We start from the raw sequence: 23,151 nt of genomic DNA, 5'->3' as shown, positions 1-23,151 counted from the left end.
GAGAAAACTGCAATTTGCTCTCTGAAGAGTGAGCAGCCACGCTATGCAGCCCTGAGCCAACACTGGCAGGGAGTGACAGCAAAGCCAGTCCTGGAGGGAACACCACGAAGCCAAACCTTAGCGGGTGCCACACCTACCGACTCCCACAAGATGACGAAATACTTCCAGAAGCACAGTGCAGCAAAACTAACCCCAGCAGGCACAGAAGACCACATTAGGATCAATGCCCCCAAAAGAAACCAAGCAAGTTGTGGGGACACTTCTTCACCAGCCACACGGTGGCCCTGCGGCTTCCTGGGAGAGCCCGACCAAGCAGATCACACCCAAACCTCTGGACTACCTAAAACACTCCCAGAGCCCTGCACTGAGAATGACACCACAACTTGACATATACAACAGGAAACAGCAAATGAAGACCCATCTCACATGTTATCAATGCAGAAACGTTCAAATCCTGGTCAATAGGAGCCAGTGTCTCATTTGAATATGAATGCTCCGTGAACAAATGGTGCTTATTCCAGAACTGAAAAGGGGACTCGTCACCAGAGAAGCTGTTAATAAAATGGTGCATATTAAAGTCTCCATATGAAAAATCCTGTTACCATCTTGATAGATGTCAAAAAAGTGTTTAATAAAATTCAATGATCATTCATTTTTAAAAATGTAATGAAAGAAATGTGAAATTATTTTTAAAAAGATGGTATCAATCATACCAGAAAACTGCTTTTAATAGTTGGGGGAAGCTCAAGAGACAGTTCTAATGACAAAACATAAAGGGGATAAGAAGAGCAGAAACTGGAAGGCGAGGTGTTTGCGCTGTACCCTTGGTCGTGGTACTGGAGGCCTGGTGCTTTGCCAAGCCTACAAAATGGAAGGCGTGGAGCTGCTGCCTAACAGGTGATCCCGCTGCAGTTTGCAAAGCTTGGAGAGCCAGGGAGACAACGGCTCCACTGACAGACCTGCTGGGTGACTCTCGGCCCTAACATCCAGCAGGTGCTCCGGAGGAGCAGGCGTGAAATCAGCAGCGAGAAGCCACCGCTGGACTGAGTCCCCAAAGCCCGAGAGCCTCCAACAGACGGATCTCCGGGCACACGTCTGACCCGGATGTCCGGAGTTCATGCGTGCATTTCTCCAGATGAACCTCTCAGGCTGCTGCCACGTCCATTACTGCACCGCTGCATCCATGAAGCCCAGTGACCCAGCAGGAACCCTGCCAAGGAAGTCGGTTCAGGCCCGTGAACAGGTGTGCTGAGGTAACATCACCAGTGCACCAGGACCACAGTCAGTGTGCAGGGCATCCATGAGGGGCAAAGCTGTCTGGGACAGACTCACGAGGCACATGGTGCTGTTCTGCGAGGGACCAAGCTGGTGTCTAAGCATGACCAAGTGGAGGAAGAGGAAACAGAAGCATGGGGACACGTGTGGGCATGGCCAGCAGGGCAGCGGGGACAGGGACAGCTAGACAAACCAGCACCTGGGGGGTAGTGGCTTGCCCGAGGGGTTGGGGAGCAGCAAGGTGGCCCAGCATCCCCCTCCCCTGACCTCCTGACCCGTGAAATTTCTGGAAGAGTAGACTGTGCAGAACGCTCTCTCCATGGTCACAACAGCAAACTGCTCAAGGAGAACACAGTGCCATCTGCAATGGGCTGATTGTGTATATTTCCCTGAGGATGGGGGTGGGGGCCTGGGCAGGTTGTTTGTGTTTTCTTCATCTCACTGGTGATCAGTGGTGCTGGGTTCAATTCCTCACTGTGAGTGGGACATCCTGGTGGGTTTGTCCATTCTCAGTCTCAAAAGCTTTCCAGGACTCCAATGAGGGAGCCAGAAGGCCATGGTCCCTGCACCCCTAACTGCCCATCCCTGTCCTGGTCTCTCTAGTTTGGGAGCCAGCAGCCACTTCCTCTACTGCTTTCCAAGCTCCCTGGTCTTGGGCTCTCCAGCCACTCCCAGGCAGGGCCAAGTTTCTGAGTCACCTTGGTACTCCTTCTTTTCATTGGTGACCTCCTGGTCTCAGCTGGGGTCCGGTTGGGGGCTTAGGATGCTGAAGGCTCCTGGCTACACACATGCACCTTGCTGGGCTCTGCAGGGATGAGCCAGCGCCTCCTCCCTAGGCGAGTCTGAGCTTGGCTCTCCCTGCTGTACTGCACTGTGCACTCACACCCCAACATCCTCCTGCACCTGCCTCCTCCCTCTAGCGCCCCACCAGGAGGCCCCAAGCGCACTCAGCACTGTTTTCAGCAACATGGCCTGGGACTGGCCCACAAAGGCTTTCAGGGTTGCATGCAAATGTGGCGTTCCAGGAAGGAGCATGGTGTACGGCCTGAGGGTTATCCTGCACCTGGAACAAGGGTGAGCCAGACAGCACTGGGCAGACTGGCCCATGAGCCCTTCCCTCGTCCTTATTGCATGGAGTTTGAACCAGAGAGGGCCCCCACGGCCACCACTGTTGGGTTACATTTCCAAGGCCAGGATGCCCCCTTGGGAGCCTGTGAGCCACTTCCTCCCCAGTCGGAGTCTAGAGTTCCCCATGTGCACCTGTATTATGTCAGCAAGGTGACTGTTTGCCAGAGGACTGCCATCTTCCCTGCTTCTCCCTGTCACTGCTGAGCCTGCAGTCCTCACTGGGGGCCAAGAAGTCCTGGGAGGTCTCAGGCCAGGGGCTGCAGCTGTGCCCCCAAACCCTTGTGATCTCTGCTTCTGCCTGCAATTCCAGCAGCAAAGCCTGTCCCCACAGTGGATGCTCAGGACCATGTCCCACCCACAGACAGCCCAGATGCCTCGAGGAGCCTTCCCAGCGCTGATTGTGGCTGACAGGAAGCTGGCTGATGCTTCACTCCTGCTGCAACAAAATGCAAACACTTCCGTCTCCCAGGCAAGGTGGCCGGAGTGTCAGATTTGGAGGTTTTGTCAATGAGGGGCTGAACTTAGCTGTGTAACTATGGAGAAGACAATAGAGGTCTCTGGGTCTCCACAGAGAAGAGGCAGGGCAGGTGTTGGATGCCAGGTTTGAGCCTCGGCTGCAGCATCCTGCCCTCCGGGAGGGATGTGGGCAGTACTGGGAAGTCTGTTGGGCTGACCACTCCCAGGAAGCCCTGAGCTGCTCGGCTTGATGAGGTCAGGCACTCCGCCGGCTCTGGGTGTACAGGAAGGAGAGCAGAACCTGAGCCAGCGAAGCCCTGCCAGCTGCCCTTGTGCCCTTGCCCAGGGTGTGCTGTGGACTGCTGGGAGGACGCCCCCTCCCCCAACCTGCTGAGAAACCATGCTTCCAGAGTGGCCATGCTGCTCAGGGTTTGCTTGACCCCAACGTCCACAGCTCCCCCAGCCCAGGCGGCCAATTGTGGAGAGTGACGTCAACGCCTAGTGCAGGGCCAGGGCTCTGCCGGTAGCTTCATGGGTTGTGGCACGCACACTCTGGGGTGGCTGCTTCCATCTGATTCCCAGGCCAGAGCCTTCATGGTGGCTGACCTGTGTGCTGCGTGTCCCCAGAGGCCCCTGGTAGGGATGGGGTACATTCAGGGGGCCAGCAACCACAGCGCTGCCCATGGCCACTTGTCCACCCCTCACTCTGAGGCCTCCTTGACTGCCTCTTGCTCCTCCCTCCAGGCCTGGGCTTGGCACCCTGGTTGGGCATCCTGCCAGCAGTGCTGTCCTCCTCCTGCTCAGCACCCGGTGCCATCTGGAGTCTGTCCAGGAACTCTGTGCAGCCTCGCAGGGAAGCCCTGGGCATCTGCGTCGAGCCCCTGGCACAGCAGGTCCTCCTGTAGATGATCAGAGGCTGGCTGGCAGAACTGGGTTTATGATGGACTTTGGTCATAAGACTGAGCTGTGCCCAGGGTGCAGGGCGCATGCTGGGTCTTTCCTCTCCCCCCTTCCCAACTGCCCTTGCCTAGTAACAGTGAGTGACGGCCCAGCCAGGAGGGCAGTGTCTGGGACAGTACTAGGAGGCAGGCGTTTGACTTGGGGCCCCTCACAGCTTCCCCGGTATCCCTCCTCCTGCTGGAACCCTGAGGGTTGTCTCCTGAATCCTGCTACAGGCTCCCACAACCCAAGCCATCTTCTCTGCTTCCCTCCCTCCCCAGGCATGGTGCCACAAATCTCCCCTCCCCTCAGTAACGCCCAGCAGTGCCTGCCTCCTGGTCCTGTCTGTTTCCTGTTCTGAGTTGGCTGTCAGTCACACCGGGCCAATTCCTGTCCATGTGACAGCACATCCACAGTATTGGGTAGCATCCCCAGGCCTGGAGCTTCCAACTGGGGTAAGATGTGGCTGATAGTGTTCCCCAACACAGATGCTACTGGACACCAGTGGAAGTGACGATGGCAACAGCAGGAGCCATGCCCCACAGGGCAGGGTGCTTGGACATGGAGGGTGAGGAGGGGTTCTACAGCAGGGCCTGGAAGAGCCCAGGAGGTTTGGGAAGCACAGGCAGAGGCAGTTCACTGTGTCTGTAGTGTGGGGGCATGCTGGGCTTCACAGCTCAGTGGCAGCCTGCCCACATGGCTGCAGAATTTGGGGTGCAGGGTGCTGTTCCACCCATTGGGATGGGGACCACAGGTGGGTGCTCCGGGGTCAGGCACCGGGGCCAGGTGTTGGGCCGAGGCATGAGCTGGGAACAAGCTTCTGTTGCTGGGTGATTGGCAGAAGCTGCACCCGCCAGGAAATAGCCCAAGGGCCTTTGCTCCAGACACCACACTTCCTCCTACCTGACAAGGGGAAGTGGGTTTCTACACATGGAGCCTTGATGTGCTGGCTTTGTTGCCTGTGTCGCCAGTGACGGAGAGCGGACAGCCATGGGTGTGTACTGATTCAGTAAGTGAATCCCTCTTGCCTGTGTGGGAGGTGGCCCCCAAGCAGACATAGGCAGGAGTGACACAGAGCTCTGATTTGACTCTTGTTTATTTGTGGCACTAAGGGCAAACCCTGGACAGCTGCGACTCAGAGGATTGGCTGGGGGCTTTGGGCTCACGGAGACAGTACAGACATTATGCCTGCACCCAGGTGGCAGTGAAGCCCCCATCTCACCCGTGTGTTCTCAGAATGCTGAGCTCCGCTATTGCAGGTGTGCTCCATGATCTGTCTGTGCGTCTGTCCCAGCTTTGTTCTCCCAGCTAACAGACTCTGAATGATGCAGACAACATGACTGCAGAACTAAACATCCCCAGAGCCCTGGGTAGCCGGGCAGTGGGTGCCATGAACGGATCTCTAGGGTGGCACCCAACTGTGAAAAAGGTGCCAACATGGGCCCAGGCCTGCTCCAGCCCATGGCCAGCAGGCAGCAGCACCCTATGGCTCCGTGCATGGCTCCACTGAGGGGAGCTCCACACCTCATAGCCTGCCGCTGCAGGACTGGCCACCACCAGGAAGTGGGGATGCTTGACTGCAAGTCTGGGTGATCAAATGATGGCCCTTCACCAGGCATCACACCCTGGTACCTGAGGGCTAAGAGCTGGCAGTTCTTCCCCAGGGTGGCGGCCATGGAAAGAGCTTCCCAAATCTCGTGCTGCAGGAGCAGGCTGCACTCAGATTGACAGCCGCACAGAGGGCATGGAGGGCATGGAGGTGGAAGGCAGGTCTGCGGCTAGGTGGTGGGGGCATGGGTGGCACTGTCAGCCTAAGGCCTGCGGCGTCTCACTTTGTCCTTTGAGATAGCTGGGCATAAGAGCTGGGACAAGGACCATACTTGGCACCGTGAGTATTCAGAGGCAAGGCACACTTCCTTGGCACACAGGCTGCAGAGCAGCCCCTCCCCTCTGTGGGATCAGATTGAGAGTCAACTGTCTGTGCTTTGGCCCGAAGACAAGGAAGCGACACTACCAGGGTGCTCGTCGCCCCGTGGAACCTGCGAGTGATGATGAGTGTCTGGCCGATGGGTTTCTGCAATGCTCCGGACTCTGTCAGCAACTCACACCAGCAAGGGCACCTGCCAGGAGACAGGAATACGCAAAATATTTTGTATGTGCTCAGGGTAAAATACAGGTACCCCATCTTGCTGCTGTGACATGGCTGTGTTCCCTGCACACAATGAGTCCTCACAGGGAGTGCTCACTCACTGCACAGTCTAGTCCTCCTCACAGGACTTAGTGATGTGGCAGAGTATTCCTAGGCTCAAACTGATTGCTGTGTGAGCCAGTGTCTGTGCACTAAGGCTGAGTGATGGCATCTTTGAGCTTCATTCACCATATACACATCCTGAGGACACTCCCTGATATGCACCTGAACACAAAAGCTTTGGCTCTCAGAAAAGAAAACCTTGCTCAGTTTCTTTCACCCACATCATTTCCCAAACCCACCAGCAATAGACAATGATGGGGTCATTCTATGGCCAGGGCCCCCATAGACTTGAAGCAGATCTCAAAAGCCACTGGGTCCCAGTGTTACTGAGACTCAGAAATGCTGCTGTATCAATCAATAATTCCACTGTCTTTGAGCAGTGCTTACGGAGGTGTGGGTCACCATCAGTACTCACAGAGAAACTGGCAGCACAGGAAAGTATAGGCTCTAAGAGACTCATATAGTGTGGGTGGATGGATGAGTGAGTGGGTGGATGGATGGAATGAATAGATGGATAATGATATGGATGGATGATGAATGGATAACAGATGGATGGATGATGGGATGGATGGGTGGATGGGTAGATGGGTAGACATAAGGAAACGGTAGATAGCACCACAGACCAATGCACATGAACACAAGAGTTAGGTGGGAGGAAGAAAGGCAGCAGGTGGGAGAGGTGGAGGGAGGTAGTGGTGTCCTGAGAACTAAGGGACTCAAGCAGGATTCTCCCCAGCCTGCATGGGCCAGCCCCAACCACAGGTTAGGGTGGGAATGGCTTGATGTAGAGTAGGGTTTGGGCCCCAGCTCTGAGCAGAGTGGACCATGGGGTGTACCGGGTGTGCAGGAGGTGGCTTTCCCCTTTGTGAATGGCAGCCTAAATTTACCCCCCACCACCTGTAAGTGTGAGGGATGATGATTACAGTGCTCTCCCACCCCACTAATGACTGCCCTGTGGCCCCTGCCCAGCACATCTCCACTGTCCTCACCCCCACACTCACCTTCTTCAGCCTCGCAGCTCCGGTGCCAGAGCGAATGGCAGCCATCAGGGCCTGCCTGGCATCCACTGGGCTGTCGGAGGTGCCTGTGTGGGGCCTGGAGGGTGCTCCTGAGCCCGGCAGGGCAGGGGCTAGCAGGACCGGCGGGGGTGGAGGAGCTTCTGGGCCTGGTGTGGAGTGCGCTGCATCCCGGAAGCCCTGGAGCTCCTCAGCGGCCGAGGATGACACCTGGCGGGTCGAGGTCACATGACTGAAATCCTGAGGTCTTGGGAGTGACAGCCTCACCGTGTGAACTGGGGCTGCTCCCCAGACTGCACTTGCCCGAACAGCAGCCAGTGGAGAGGAGCCCTCTGTCACAGCAGCTGGTCCAGGGCTCCCACAGCGTGGGCAGCATGCGGCCAGCCCTGTCGGCACCAGGACAGTTCGCTTGCAGCAAGCCCAACCCAGGATGGTTTGTTTCCCTGGTGGCTGGGTCACCTGCCCTCGGCCCTGCTAGCAGCTGAGCCATGGCTGAAGGGACCAGGATCTGGTGGCTGTGTCCCAACTGGGGACCCTGACGTCAAGCCTTGTCCTGGTGTAGAAGCAGGGGCTGCCTCAGTGCCTTTGACCCCGAGACCTTCATCAGCATCTGGACCTGGTGCCTGCAGGCATGACACACTGTCCAGCCCATGGTCAGGTCTGCTGGGGCTGGGACCCCCACATGAGCCCAGAAACAGGGAAAGTGCTGGCTCCTGGGAACAGCACGGAGCTGTCTCCATTCTGTGGTGAGTGTCCTGGACCAACCCTGTGTGGGAGGTGCTCCAGCCTCCTGGAACGGTGCCATCCCCAATGCCAGAGCTCCTGTGGGCAGGACATGTTATTAGCATGGGCCCAGACCCTTGTGATGATGAGGCCCCTCCTCACCTTCCTTAGGCTGTGGGCACCACTGTGCCCTCGGATGGCTGCCAGCAGCGCTGACCGCTCGGTCTCCGCCTCTGTGTAGGATGGCTTCTTGGGGCCTCGCTCCAAGCCAAGCTCTGCAGTCTAGAACATTCAGTGTCAGCACAGTCCTTGATGAGGGTGGGAGGACTGGGAGGGCAGCTGAACCCTGCTGTCTACATGAGCACAGGCATGGCCCTGGACCGCTAGCCCAAGGTTCAGCACGGCTCAAGGGCTCTAGAACACCTGTAGAAGGACAGCTCCCCGTGGGATGCTGCCAGGCCTGAAGCACATTCAAGCAGGAACACTGGGTGTGTATCTGATGGACATTTACCATGTGTGGTGGGGCTCCCGGGACAAGGTTGTGATGTAAATGAAGGGCCACTGTGCTGGACTCTAAGGCTACGTGCTTAGGGTCGTACCTACGACAGCCTCTCTGTCCCTCCTGTCACTAGCCCCAGTCCCCTGCAGCGGAGCTGTGCATGCCAGACCTCCTTGGGAATGTTGCACCGCGTTCCCTGGCCTCACGTTGGCTCCTCACTTGCTAGACTGAGGAAATGGCTGCTGCTGAGGGAGTCCGGCTTTGGGCCTTAATGCTGATATACTTGGGCTGCACGGCAAGCACCCAGGGACAGGGAGGGGGCCAGCGTCTTGAGGGGCCTGCTGATGGCTGACTGTGGGTAGACACGCTTGGGCCCAGGAGTGCAGGGATGCCCGGCCGTAGGACTCACTCCTCACCTGGCCTGCATAGTGGCCCTTGGGGGCTTGAGGGCTGTGGACATGGTGAAAACACCCTGACTCCAGTCTCTTTGGCATTCCTGCTCGGTTGTGCTGGACAGAGGAGCTGACTGGATTGCAGGCAAAACATCCCGTGTACTGTGCTTCCCTGCTCCACCCCACCCCGTCCGCCCATCCGAGCCCCCCAGTGGGCTGGCTCACCTTGCGCAGCCTCTGTGTCCCCCCTGCAGAGTGGATGGCCTCCATCAGCGCACTGTGCAGGGACGTATCCTCGGGGGCAGGCCGCTGCACCACAGGTCGGAACTTCTTCTTCGGCCCAAAGATGCTGAGGGGTGTGACCCCATCTGTCTCGTTTGCCTCTGAGGGTAGCGGGCCTGGTGCTCCCGCCCTTTCTGGGGTGCTGCCTGGGGCGCGGGCAGAGCCGTTCAGCAGCACCGAGCTGGAACCAGAGGTCTGGGCAGCTGTCAGAGGCGAGGGCAGAGGGCATGTGGGGGCAGGTGCTGTGCTGGGCTTCCGGCTGCCTGTACTGGGCTTCCTGGTGGAGTTCTGCTCCACGAAAGCATGGGCCCCCTGAGACGCTCTGCTTGGGGGGACGCTGGGTGGGCTGCAGGTATCCCTATGGGGAGGGGTTCCCACGGCCGATCCCTGCATGCTGCCACCTTCAGGTTCCCGGGTCCCTGCGGATGAGCTGGGGGTGGGGAGTGGCGGGGTGGCCGGTTTCAGTACTTGGCCTTCTCGGCCCTTCTGGGAAAGGCTGTGCAGCTTCCCAGAAGGGGTGGGGGCCTTGGGAGGCCCTATTCGTCTGGTAATGGCATTGGCCACGTACTGGCTGGATGTTCTCCTCTGGGGCCGGAGGAAAGTGACCTCCGTACCACCAGCGGCTGGCTCCTTAGTGTGACAAGTGACAGTGGACAGCAGCCGGCCCTGCCCTTCCTCCAGGGTCACCCCTGCTTCCTGGGTGGTAGAGTGTGGCCGTGGTACTGGCATTGCTGTGGCCATGGGCACTGCTCTCGGCTGATGGTCTGGTTGCTGTTGAGCTGGCCAGGCAGAAGCAAGGGTTGTCAGTGGTCTCGTGGCTGGGTCCAAGGGCTTCTCAGTTGAGCTGCTTCTCCAGAATTCCCTGATTCTCTCCATGGGCTGGGGGTCTGTGTCCAGGGTGGCCGGGGCTGACGGGGGGGTCCTGCTCATGTTGGCGTGGGGATTCACCAGGTCTCCGAGCTCATTGATCAAGATGGCACCCGCGGACAAGGAGCCGGCTCTGTCGTACTGCCTTGTCTCCGACTTGGAGGGCACAATCTTGTAGGTGGTGAGGCCAGACCGAGGGCCGGAGCTTCTTCCCAGGGTGCGGCCTCGCTGGTGCCAGGCCAGTGTGGCTGAGACAGCACTGCCAGCCCCACTGTCTGTCCTGCCCAGCGGCTCTGTACCTGTGCTTTCGGCAGCACATGCCTTGTTGTCATGGGCAGCGCCAGGCACCAGTCTTTTTTCCTTCATGCTGGGGGTGTCTGTGTGGAGCCTGGATGCAAGAGCTGCTGTTGCGGGCCCCACGTCAGCCTGGCGCCAGTCTCGACGGGTATCCCGTGAGGCCAATGGGACATCCTTTCCGGCATTGTGGGAAGGAGCCTGTGGGCCAGGCTCTTCTTCACCCACTCTGGGGCGGGGTTGGCTGTGCCCAGCCTGGAAGGGGGACAGCCGCACTCCCCTGCCCGTGGCATCTTCTGAACCAAAGGAGCCAGCATTGTTGTTTGTGTTGCACAACACTCCCAGGTCCACAGGATCGTCTGGCACCTCCCCTATGAAGGTCACAGGGATTGTGTCTACATCGCCATTGGAGACCAGCGTCTCCTGAACATAGCGAGGGGACACTCCGTTGCTACAGCTGGTCAGCGAGCTGCTGTCTGTCCTATAGCTCTCCTCCATCTCTGGCAGAAAGGAGAAGCACACAGTCAGTTCCTGGCCAGCACCCACTCTGGTCACTGCAGTGATGGAGCTGTGACCCGGGCTCCAGGGCGTCCCTTCCTCCCTCCCCTTTTTTGTTGTTGAAGATTTTTTTTTTTTTTTCTTGGAAAGTCAGATTTACAGAGAGAAGGAGAGACAGATTTTCCACCTGGGGTTCACTGCCAAGTGGCTGCAACGGTCAGAGCTGAGCTGTCCAGAACCAGGAGCTTATTTCGGGTCTCCCATGTGGGTGCAGGGTCCCAAGGCTTTGGGCCATCCTCGACTGCTCCCCCAGGCCACAAGTAGGGAGTTAGCAGGGAAGTGGAGCAGCTGGGACATGAACCAGCACCCATATGGGATCTTGGCACATTAAGGGGAGGACTTTAGCCACTAGACACCATACCAGGTCCCCCGGGGCTACTTCTAAGGCACTCACACATGCTAAGAAACACACAGCCTTGTGAGACCTAAGTGACCTGGAGCCAGAACCCCAACTTTCACAAAGCAGCACAGGCCCTACTCGCAGACAGATGCTGCAGGCCGATGGACTGGTACAGTGGGCCAGTACCCGTGACACAGGCCATGGATTGCTACGTCATCTGCACACAGGAAGAGAGTGGAATCCCAACCGGGCCTACAGGGCAGCCTACCCACTGCTCACTTCTGAGTGAGCCAGGGGACCTCCTCAGGTGGGCTCTGACCTTGCACAGTTCCAAGGGATGCAGCGGCCAGTGGGGAGGGGCTGCTGGACATGGCACAGCTGGGCCTTGCCACCCTGATAGTCACAGGTGCTAAGCAGGGCTTCGTATGCAGTTTTCCTTTTGTCTGGTTCCAAGCCAGTACCAGGACCCAGTTTCTGGTTCACTACTATGTGTCCCTGAGACACACAGGCATGGCTCCTGCGACAGGTGCTCTGAGCGGGGCCGAGGCACACAGGTACCTGCCTTGCCTTCCTAAGGCTGTGTCAAGACCAACTCACAGAGCAGCCTGGCCTCTGCCATGGTCGAAAGGCCAGGTGGATCCTACTGCTCCCCATCCAGTCCGGCTCCCTCCCTGCTCATATGCCCAAGTCCTTAGGCCCTGGCACCCACATGGGAGCCCTGGGAGTAGCTTCCGGCTTTGGCCTGGTCCAGCCCAGGAGGTTGGGGATTGAACCAGTGGCTGAAAGATCCCCGGGACTCTGTAATTCTGCCTCTCATGTACATAAAGTTAAACCTTGGAAAAAGACAGGCAGCTCACTTTGTGCTCCATATGTCCCTCCTTCATTCGGGTCGGGGACCTTTCTGTGCAAACACATAACATGCAAAGCACGTGGCTCCAGGGGGGTCTGTGAGGCCTCTCCGAGTCACCCACTGGGAACCCTGTCTTGAGAGCTCCTCCCTCGTTCCTAGCTCCCATGCTGTCCCCTGAAGACCCTCTACCCCCCAACCCTGGGCCCAGAAGGGATGCTGCCCTCCTGTGCCCATGAGGATGGCAACGCTAACCTTCCAGGTCTCCCTTGAACTCTGCCAGGGTTCTCTGGAACTGTGTGGTAAGGAAGAAGTTGCCGTTGCCTGTGGCTGTGCCCGCTCTTCCGGTTCTAGGGGAGACAGGAGAAAGGCATGGGCTTCTTACCATTCTTACTGCACTCCTGCCGCCCTCAGAACCACCATCGCTCAGCTGTGCATGTGTGGATCTGTGAGGTGTGTGCACTGTGCACATGTATTGGATGTGGTCCTGTGTGTAGTGTGGTGTGTGATGGGTGCATTGTGTGCACATATGCATGTAATGTACTGTAGACACTGTGTGTGCAAGTAGGATATGATGTACAAGGCTTAGTGTGTGGTGCCTGGAGAGTGGTAGATGAGGTGTATGTATGGTATGTGGTGTTGTGTACATGTGTGTTGTGTGTATGCCATGGTGTGTGGGTGTAGATATGTTAGATGTAGTGTGTGTTCACTTGTGCTCAATGTGGGTATGTGTGATATACAGTGCCCATGTACACGTGTGCTGGATGTGGTGTGTACTGTGTGCATGTACATGTATTAGACGTGTGCTGCATGTGGTGTGTGCTGTGTGTCTGTACATGTATTAGACGTGAATATGTATGTGATGCTTGGTCTACCCTGCCTGCTGCTGTGTGCCCTGCTGTGCCAGGCCCCGGTCGGAAACCTCACAGAGCCACCAACACACCTGCGTGGTCACCCAGGTGAGCTGCTCCAGCAGCTGGGGAGGCACTTGCAGCCCCAAGCTGGTAGCTAAGCAGAAGTGTGCAGCTCCCCACAGCGCCTGGCATCCAGGAGAAAGAAGCCAGGCAGCCTGCCCAGGGCCCAGATCTGGCCTGACTTGCGTCATGGCAACAATGGCATCCAAGAGATCACCGCTGCCAGAACAATTCGAGAGCTGTTCTCGCAGGGGCTGCCGAGTCCACTCTCCCGTGGTGCGGCTCCACAGAGCCACGTCCGCGGCTGTGTCTGCCGTGCAGGCCTGACGGCTCTCTCCCGCCAACTGTTCACGCCGAGGACCCATTTCTATCACCTCTGATCATACCCAGACAGTGATGCCCGGAACACAGCCCACACAGCCCACCCTTGCACAGCAAAGTCCTCGTTCCAATCAACGAGGTCCAGCCGAGAGCCATGAAGTGGCCTCCAGGGCATCCTTGGCTAATGTCCTGTGACAGGCCAGACAAAGGGGCTGGCTGGAGCTGTGTGTGTGCAGATCAATAAGCAGGGAGCACAGAGGTGCACGCGGCCGCTCCTGCCGGGCCTCTAATTACCAAATGCGCTTTGCTCAAGTTGTGTTCTTTCCTCGCACAGCGTGTGAGGGCTGCAAGAAATCCACATGCAGGTGTTTGCATTCTAACACAGGATGAAATGTTGCATCAAGGAGAAGCTGGGGAGTGCTGTCTAGTAGCACTGGACTGGAAAGGGGCTTTTCTCGAAGGCTTGTGCCCAGTCTGGGGGCAGAGTACTGCCAGGCCAACTGATCCATGCACTCCGACCTCAGAAGGGGCCATTATGTCGAAGCAGGCATGAACACATCAGTCTCACAGGATGGGGAAGGGACTCATAAAATGAGAACTGAAGAGAGCAAGGCCAGTGATGTCATCTGTGTGAAAACTAGCCAAAAGCATCACCATAACATGAGGAGCCAGAGGGACTCTGAGACACCCACCTGGCAGCTGCTGGGGTTCCCTGGAAAGCAGTGTGACAATGCTCACCGAGACTCAGAGCAGCCAAGCTGTGCTGTCTTCCTGGGGTTTGCTGCAAGGAAGCGGTGCTGCAGATGCCAAGGCCCACGAATGGCCAAGCTTGTGGCATCAGGGAGAGGCCTTTCAGAGCCTGGCTGTACCACATGGAAATACAGGGCAGGGCTGTGGGGATGCCACATGGGAGGAATCCGGATGTGCAGCTGTCACTGGGCGAGGGGGGGCCCATGGCCAGTGTCAAGGCAGGAGCCCAGAGGGATTCAAGAGGAGGGGCATCAGGTGAGCATCGGAACTCTCTCTCGAACTGCATTTGCCATGGCACACAACAGCTGGACGGAGCTGTTGGGTCTGAGAGTGAGCAAAGCAAATCACCATCACACAACATGACTCATCCTCCAGTATGTCTTCCACCACACACAGGACGCCGACTTCCTGGTGTTGCTGGGAGCCTGGCAAGCCCAGCCTGCCGGGTCAGCCTGGCAAGGCTTGGTCCCACAGGAGGCTGGTCCCACAGGAGGCTGCAGTCAGGCCGGAGCCACCTTGGTCCCAGGCATCTTCCTCCTGCCCTGGCTGGGGCGTGGCTGCCTTGTAGGAAGCATGGGACAGGTCCCCCACACAGCCCTGCTAAGGCCTGGTGACATGGTGCTTGGACTGGCTCTCTTGGACCCATGCTCTCTCTCCCACCTCACTCCTTTCCCTTTAAGCCATCTAGGCCGGCCGGATGCTGTCACCGCATCCCTGGCTGGGCAGCCACATGCCTTCTCTTCCTCAGTCTGGCCCTGCACCCCGGCACCTTCACCTGGTCTGGCTTTTGTTGCCCTGCACACCAGAAGACGGTGCACGGATGAAAAGCTGCCAGCTGCATGCACTGGGCATGGGGAGATCTGTTCTGCAGCCCAGGTCTCTGGTCGGCATCTTCTGAGAGGCCATGGGAGGAAGCGGTAGCCTGGGGGCTGCTGTGTGACTGGCTCGTGTGGCCACAGGCAAAGCCCATGGCAGTGCACTGGCCACAGTCTCTCTCATTCCAATTTACTCTCTTGCAAAGGGTTACAAAGCGATGACCCCTCCTCCCACCTTGTAAAGCACAGGATGCATGCACACCGTCCCCGGGCTGGGACAGCAGCACTGCATCCCAGAGTCCCCGGCGCAGGCAGCAAATGCACACAGGTGTTTGTTCCCTCAAACAGCCTGTCAAGTCGCAAGACCAGGGGATTAAAAAGCTAGTGCAGCACACACTTGGCCATCAGGCTGCACATGTGAAATAGGCACGGAGTTACTCTGTCCTACAGGGTCTGCTGCTGTGGAGAAGGCGGGAATGCTGGGGCCATTGGTGTGTAAGTGGGAAGGGCAGAGGACAGTGCTGGAGCCAGCCTGTGGGAGCTCCGATGGGCAAGTGCAGGCCCTGCCTGGTCCCAGCATTCTCCACGACATGGGAGCAGCCACAGCTGAACAGCACTGTGAGAGGTGGAGGCTTTGGGAGGTTTTTGGTTTATTTGCAAAGAACAAGACAAGGGAAGCAGCCTGAGTGGGGGCTCTTTGGACTTGCACAGCCCACAGGGCTGCCCCCGGATACGGCCAAGGTTTCAGTGATACGTACCATGGCAGTTTGACATTCCACCTGCTGACAGCGCTGTGTGACAACCTGTTGTGCTCAAGTCGGCAGCCAGGGCAGGCACTGGGGGATGAGCCACTCAGGCTCAGCTCCCGCTCGACAGCGCTGTGTGACAACCTGTCGTGCTCAAGTCGGCAGCCAGGGCAGGCACTGGGGGATGAGCCACTCAGGCTCAGCTCCCACTCATCCTGTGTGTGTGTCTGTAGTTGTGACATCCATCCATCCACCCACCATCTAGCTATGCTCTGTGGCATTATACATAATCCATTATCATCCCCACCCATCGTCCCCCAGGGTGCTACACAGCGTGAAAAGCAAGCTCATCAGGACGAACAGAGCAAAGCTCATGCACCAGGTGAGGCTTCTCTTCCTCAGTAAGCTGGACACAGCAACAACAAAGTGAAGAGGCAGGTCAGGCCAGCAAGGGCCAGCGGCGAGCCATGCCCATCTCAGCCTCCAGACAGGGACGCTGGCCCCAAAGCCCCCTGTGGTCACCCCTGGGCTCTGCTGACCCCAGATAACTTAGCCGTGCACGCCTCCATCATCTCACCAAGCTGTTCTCTAACTGTTGGGGACTTTGGGGTTACTGAAAAGTGAAGTGCCTTCTGGGAACCCCTGCCCTCAACAGGGTCAACAGACAGCCCCCTCCCAGTCCCAAACTCACCTGCGGTCCATGCCTCCAGGGCTGTTCCTGCCCCACAGTGGGCTCCTCGGGGGTCCCAGCTCTGGAGTGCCTGCCAAGTCCTGGTCACTGCTATCTTCCTGGTCAGTAGCCCACTTGTCTTTGGACTTAAGGCTGTCGTGCTGCGAGTCAAGGGAGATGACATCGGAGGGAGAGCTCATCACCCCCGAGTCCTCTGTTGTGTCCTCCGAAGTGAAGCAGCTGCCCACAGACACCGTCTCCTCAGCTCCATCCACGCCAGCCTGCCTGCCTCGGCCCAGGGACAGACTCACTGGAGGAGACACACAGGGTATGGTCAGTTGGGTGGTGCCGACATCCCAGGCCTCCCAAGTCATAGTGACCCTGGGTTGAACTGGGATTCAGTTCTGTTAAACAACATTAGGAACCTCTGATGTTTTTCAGGACTGTGAGCCTGGGCTTGGGCCTGATGTATCATGGGCACCCCTCCCTGCTGTGTGGCTCACGCTTAGCATGCACGTGTGGGGCAGCAAATTCCACTGAAGGAAGGGGCACCCGTAGACACATGGCGTGCAGGCAGTGTGAGCCCATTCTGTTGCTCTGACTAGGCCAGGGCCTCTGAACTCCCCAGGGCTCCATAAGCTGGAGTTTCTAGGCAAACAGGCTGGCGGGGGCGGGGGGGGCGGGTCTCTGCGGGAACACACAGGTCATAAACAAAAGAATGCTTTCAGACAGGGTCTACATGCTGGGCATGACCAGGCAGCAGGTGAGGAACCCGGCACTGCAGCTCCAGCATGTTCTAAGGTTATCCCTTTTGCCAACAGCCACTGGGCACCTAGCTTGAAGGGAGCCCCTGGACACAAGAGCAGACAGCATTGCCCTCATCCGTGGCATCACGCACATTGTCACCAGACAGCTGACAGCACGGAGACCACACAAAATCCCCCCAGACCAACAGTAAGATGAAGAACAAGACTGACAAACATATGAGGCGAAGGAGTCAGAAGGGAGGGGGAAGGAGAGGGAGAGAGAAAGGGGGAAGGAGAGGGAGGTGGGGGGAGAGAGAGATGGAGAGAGACAGAGGGAAGGAGAGGGGAAGAGGGGCTGAGACCAATGGAATGCAGTGCTCGGTTTGAGTCTTGGCTGAGACCTGGAAACAGGGCTGTGGGCAGACAGCCCCCGTGAGGCTGACGGCCACTCCGGACACTTCCATCCTGACCTGGCTGCTGGGCTTCCTCCCCAGGGCGATCTGCGGGCTGGCAGAGCTGGCAGCACAAGATGGAACTGCCTGCTGCTCCCCCCTTGCCTTTCATTAGCGCTGTTACTAACACACATCTGCTTCACCCTGGGTGTGTGGTAAAACAGCCACTTACCTCTCAGTTCAGAGACCCTGGTTCAAATCTCAGCAGAGCAGGTTAAACCAGGGGAAGGAATGATGCAGGCTTCAGGGTTGTGGCGACGGGCACCGAGTGTGACAGCCAGGTCTTGGCTGCCAAGGGCTGGCAGGACAGGATCTGGGCACGCAGGCTTTCAGGCCACAACTCTAGGTTCTGTGGTGACTCACAGCTCAGGAGGGGACAGACATACCCACCAGGGATGACTGCGCCAGGAGGAGCGCTGGCTATGGGCATGTGTCCGTGGGTGCTGGGGCAAACGGAAGTGTGTGCACATAGCAGGCACCACCTAAATGTTGGGCCCAGCTTCGCTGTCAGTCATTCCATGGGTGGGAGGCCATCCTGAACAGTGGGGCCATGCATAGGCTAGGACGTCTTCCTCCCCACCCCTACTCAGCTGCCACTCAATCTACATCAGCTCTTGGTGGATGGTGGTCTCCAGGGACTTCTGGCCACTTGCTGGAGAAGCAGCATGCCAACCTCAGCCATCCCCATGACTTCTGGCTTGGCTGGCCCCAAGAACTTCACATGCGCTGTCACATCTCTGAGGTCATGCATGACTCAGGAGTGGTCTTTCGTCTTCATCGGTTCTAACTGGAAGCCCAAGGTGCAGCCAGAGAGCAGGAGCTGCTTTGGTTGTGCCATGACTGGGCCTCACCAAGAGGGTCCAGCTGCTGCATGTCTCATCTCCCACCCTCAGCACAGACCTACAGGGGGGTCTTAGAATCACAGCCTGGCAGCAGAGGAGGTCTAAGTAGAGCTTCACATCCCACATCCTAGCCCCTATCCTACATTGAATCTTACCCTGATCTTCCTGATAAAGCCTATATCCCTTCTAGATGTAGAATGTGCCATTGTTAATATTCCAACCCAGTATGCAGGGTGTGGGCACCCTTCTACAACACGGCAGAGGACGGCAACCTGCTCTTCCTTATGGAATGCACAACCTTTCTGGGTCACCTCAGCAGGGATTTTGTAAAAGTGAGTGACAAACGCTCTTTATCTTCAGCAGAAACCGAACAGAAATTCGTGATTGGATCTCTTTCCAGTGGACAGACACAGCCTAAGCAAAAACATAGCCCCCCACCAGCCTACCCTAAATGATGCAGTCCCCAGGTTCAAATGCCATTACATCTGCCGATGGCTCTGAAAGGCTCCAGTTCAAGTGCAAAGATGTGACCGCAGGACCACTGGCAGCTCAGGTTGCACATGATCTGTGCTGGTCATTGCTGGCTCAGGTGAGCTTCTCTTTCACAAGGTCACTGGCGAACACTGCACACTAGTCATTTGCACCTTCCCAGCAGACAGAGTCCACAGCTCTGAGATGCCATACTTGGCGCTGCGACTCCTGTGCGGGTGCTACACGGCCTGTCCTCCTTGGTGATGCTAGGCAGTGGGTGATCCAGGGCACAGCCCCCAGCTGCCAGAGTCCTGAGGGACACACCCTGTACCCCGTGGAGGGCTGTGTGCTGAGCCAGGGACCCTGTGGGCCAGTGCACTCAGCGCACCTCCCACTGACGGCATGAGCAGCTTACATGGCCGCTCGGTACGTAACCCATCATGGGCTGAGGAAGGCCTTGGCAATGGATTCATTACTATGCTGCTTCATTAAATGCAAAGGAAGACCTGGTCCAGGTGGCCACTGCTGTGCTGATCATTAAGGAAGCACATTTCATGAGAGCAGTTTCCTGAGCTCGTAGGTCTACAGAATATATCTCAGAGAGAGCTAAAACGCTGTTGCAGGCGAGCAGCTGCCGTGGCTCCCACACTCCCCTCTGGTCAGCACACCAGCCTTGTCCTGCACCCGCCCACCCCAGCCGAGCTGCCTGTGGCTGGGTGGGTGACGTTCAGTGACTTCCACACCCTCCCACAGACAGAGCTGAGCAAACACGCACCCCTCCCACCCCATTAGCTGACATACAAGATCGCACCTGTTTGCCCGGTAGTGTGTAGTAACATCAAAACGACTGTAGATGTTGTTTGAATCAGGGTGTGCGTGTGTCTTTAATTTACCCCTAGATGTTTCCACCCTCACTTCAATTTGCTATAGCAGCCATAATTAAACATATCAATACTTTAAAAGTAATTGCTTCATCATGTGAAAACTGTCATGCAAGGACCCTGAGTGTCACATAGTTTCATGCCTGGAAAACTGCATGTAGGAACAGTGACTGGGCAGGGTGGAGCATGTGTCTAGCTTCCCAAACCCACTCTCCTCCAGCGCTTGGAAAATCTCATCTAAACGAAATTAGCTTAATGCTTGAAAGGGGGCTTTTGTAATTAAATCCTTATAAAATTTCTAAAAAGATTTGTTTTTATTGGAAAGTTGAATGTATAGAGAAGAGGCGAGACAGAGAGGAAGATCTGTCTGCTGATTCACTCCCCAAGAGCTCAGCCAATCAGAAGCCAGGAGTCTCTTCCACGTCTCCCACACAGGTGCAGGGTCCCAAGGCTTTGGGCCATCCTCGAATGCCCTCCCAGGCTACAGTCAGGGAGCTGGATGGGAAGTGGAGCTGCTGGGATATGAACCAGCATCCATACGGGATCCCAGTGTGTACAAGGCGAGGACTTTAGCCACTAGACTACTGTGCCAGACCCATAATTAAATCTTTTATAAAGCATTTATGTTCACTAAAATTAGAAAATTCTAATTTCAATCTGACTGCAACATTTTTAATTTCATCTTCACATTTCAAGTTTTCCTCTTACCATGGATTGTAGCATTAAATTATTTCTAGGTATACGGAGTTGTCATTGTGATCTTGAGGAACTAACAATGTGTACGAGCTAATGGAAACCATATAAATGTTCTAGAAACTTAGTTGTTGCATCAAGTGGTAAAATGTCCCAGGAGATGTGTTTCATGACGAGCCCTGAGCTGCTGTCTCCCAAACGACTGGATTACACATTCCTGCTAGAACAAAGCATGGTTTGGCTCAAACTCGGTTCCTGCTTCCCACACTTGTGTGACACTAGCACAGGGAAATGACGTGCACAGGGAGTGAGCAGCAGTATCCCTGAGCTTGTTTTAAGTCTCCCAGTGCTGACGTCCTGGGTCTATCCCCAGATGACAGCTGCTGATCTGCGCTGTGGCCAGCAACCCAGATGAGATCTTCAGTTCTTTTGGTGGGAAACCACTTGAGGTTCTTCAGGATTTGCTGTCCCCTCGCCCCCAGGGCCAGTGTCCACACCTGTCCTATGTGCTGTCTTCAGGGTGAGGTCTGCTTGTTTCAGGGAGGTGAGCCCAGGGCACTGCTGATGGGTGAGGAAATGCCAGTTAATGTTGGCCTCAGGGGTTTTGCATGCAGTTTAAGGAAAGTCTTCAGTTTGAGAAAAGATACAAGCAGGAACAGAACATCTACTAAGCCCTCTTGTTCTCCCAGGGGAGTGAACACCCAGGCTGGATCCCAGCAACATACTCAGAGCCCCTCAGTCCATCTGACACCTGGGTCCCAGGCACTCTCAGGGGAGACATGCAGCTGCTGAGCGGGATCTGTGATGGGCATATCTTTGGCAGGTGGGAAAGGACAATGGGTCAAAGATGGGCAACTGCACAGGCCCACAAGGCAGCACAGGGACCATGGGAGGCCCTGAGTAGATGAGGCACTGGTGTCCCGGGGGGTACATGTGCACACACGCATGCAGATGTGGAAGGCAGCATCCATGGGGTGCATGGCTGGGCACACACACACATGAAGACACACAGAGGGCAGTGTCCTGTGGTGTTTCCTGTGCACACACGCATGCAGATGTGGAAGGCAGCATCCATGGGGTGCATGGCTGGGCACACACACACATGAAGACACACAGAGGGCAGTGTCCTGTGGTGTTTCCTGTGCACACACGCATGCAGATGTCAAGAGGCTGTGCAGTCCGGGTTTTGACTCAGAGATGCAATCACAAGACACAGCCTGACTTGGCCACCACGGCCTTTGAGCTCTGAGCCCAGCTTTCTTTGGGTGCGGTCGGCTTGCTCTCACCTCCTCAGACGCAGAGAGACCACTGAGCACCAGGCCATGTCAGGTGTGGATGTGCCTGTCAGACCCTCAGACTCGGGGCCCCAAAGACACTGCACAGGGAAGCCACAGGAAAACCAGCTGGGGACCCAAGTGTCAGTTTGATCTTTTCCAGCTGGGGATGCGAAAGCTGGAGGTCTTAGTGGGCCCCAAACAGACCTGGATCCTCTGAAGAAAAGGTAAAATACCCTTGGTACCACTGGACCCTCCACTTTTCTGCACTTGCCCTGGAACTCCAGCCCTGAGCCCTGAGCCTGGTGGACTCTCTGGCTAGGGAACCCATCTACCCCACTGTCACAAGAGAACTGTGCTCCAAACACTGTTCACACAAAAACACATCTGGGAGACAGCTGCCATCTGTGCTCAGCACCATCTCCCTGCCTGCTAGGGCTGGACGGGCCCCACCCCTTGCATGGCCGCATTTCTCATGTTCTGGGCGAGGCCATGGGGATGAACATCTGATGTGCCTGGCCAGTCTGGAGGTACAGACCTGGTGACTGGTCCAATGATGGGTGGACATCTTTGGCACCCCAATCAAAGCCTTCTCAAGAGCTCCCCCAGGGCTCCGACAGCAGATGGTGGTCTCACTGGCCAGGATGCGTGGACTGGGTCTGAGCAAGGATCAGCGCCATTGTTGGTGCTGGCACAGCATTACAGCTTGTGGCTCCAGCCATGCCCATAGCAAAGATTGAAGGCTTAGCTCCCAGTTATGAGGGTGTTTCAAAAGTTAGATAGAATTAAGAGATAATGACCCCTTACTTGTAAGCTAAAATTGGCACAAATCACTGTGCATCATGAGCTAAAGGCATTTTCCGTCTCTTGGGACTAAAACAGTCCTAATACATTTCTCCCATTTTTCTCACATTTCTGTTTTCTATTATAATGTTTCTCTTATAGGAAGCATTACGTGAAAAAATACGGGAGAGGTGTCTTTAAAACTGTGTGGAAGGTATGTATTGCAAAATATGCACAGATCTCAATTTTTTACAGTAAAATGTACTCATGATTCAAATTTAAAAATTATTTGAGGCAGAGAGATAGAGACAAGCAAACAGAATTCTCCCATCTCTGGTTAACTCCACAATGGCCACAGTGGCCAGAGGTGGCCTGGGGCTGGGGTCACAAGTCAGCAAAGCATCCTAGGACCTCAGACAGATGACAGAAGCACCGTGAAGTAAGCTACCATTTCCGGCAGCACCAGGAAGCTGGAGTCTGGAGGCAGAGTGAGGAAATGAGCCAGCTCCAACATGGCACAGGGCTACTGCTAGGCTAAACACCCAGCCCTAAATTCATCTTTTAATTCCATTTTCCAAGAGTTTCTGCAATCCTTCAGAGTGGACTGACAGCTGCACACCTTCTGCTTCCCACTGTTCAGATTACACACTTGCACATGGTCTCACTCAGGGATGGGCTCCTGGAGCTGTTATGGCTGAGGGTCAGTTCCATTTGCTCCTCATCCTTGACCACCAGTGGGGATAAACAGAGGGTCAGATTTGGATGGAAATCTGTGTGCCTGCAGACCGTTCTCAGCTCACAGACAAGAACCCAAAGGTTAGTGGGCTTGGTTTCCTGTTGTACTCATGTCCTGCACTATGCCTCCACTCATGACAGACCACGTGCGTGTGGACTGCCCAGATGCTTTCGGGTCCAGCACCATCAGC

At 56.3% G+C, this 23,151-nt stretch overlaps 1 protein-coding gene across 1 annotated transcript in view; it reads right to left on the bottom strand.

Moving 5' to 3' along the window:
• Window positions 1-5,761: 5,761 nt before the first annotated feature.
• The window catches only part of COBL (cordon-bleu WH2 repeat protein), a 110,820-nt gene continuing 93,430 nt past the window's right edge, over window positions 5,762-23,151 (bottom strand). The window contains exons 10-15 of the mRNA XM_058678157.1: window positions 16,105-16,393; window positions 12,123-12,217; window positions 8,905-10,622; window positions 7,951-8,070; window positions 7,051-7,275; window positions 5,762-5,918 (exon numbers count right to left, since the gene is read on the bottom strand). Coding sequence (XP_058534140.1) covers window positions 5,901-5,918; window positions 7,051-7,275; window positions 7,951-8,070; window positions 8,905-10,622; window positions 12,123-12,217; window positions 16,105-16,393 — 2,465 coding nt within the window. The 3' untranslated portion in view covers window positions 5,762-5,900. The remainder of the gene's footprint in view (window positions 5,919-7,050; window positions 7,276-7,950; window positions 8,071-8,904; window positions 10,623-12,122; window positions 12,218-16,104; window positions 16,394-23,151) is intronic.

The sequence above is a fragment of the Ochotona princeps genome, chromosome 20 (assembly GCF_030435755.1).
Source record: "Ochotona princeps isolate mOchPri1 chromosome 20, mOchPri1.hap1, whole genome shotgun sequence".
Classification (NCBI taxonomy): Eukaryota; Metazoa; Chordata; class Mammalia; order Lagomorpha; family Ochotonidae; genus Ochotona; species Ochotona princeps.
This window is presented reverse-complemented; position numbering and strand designations above follow the sequence as displayed.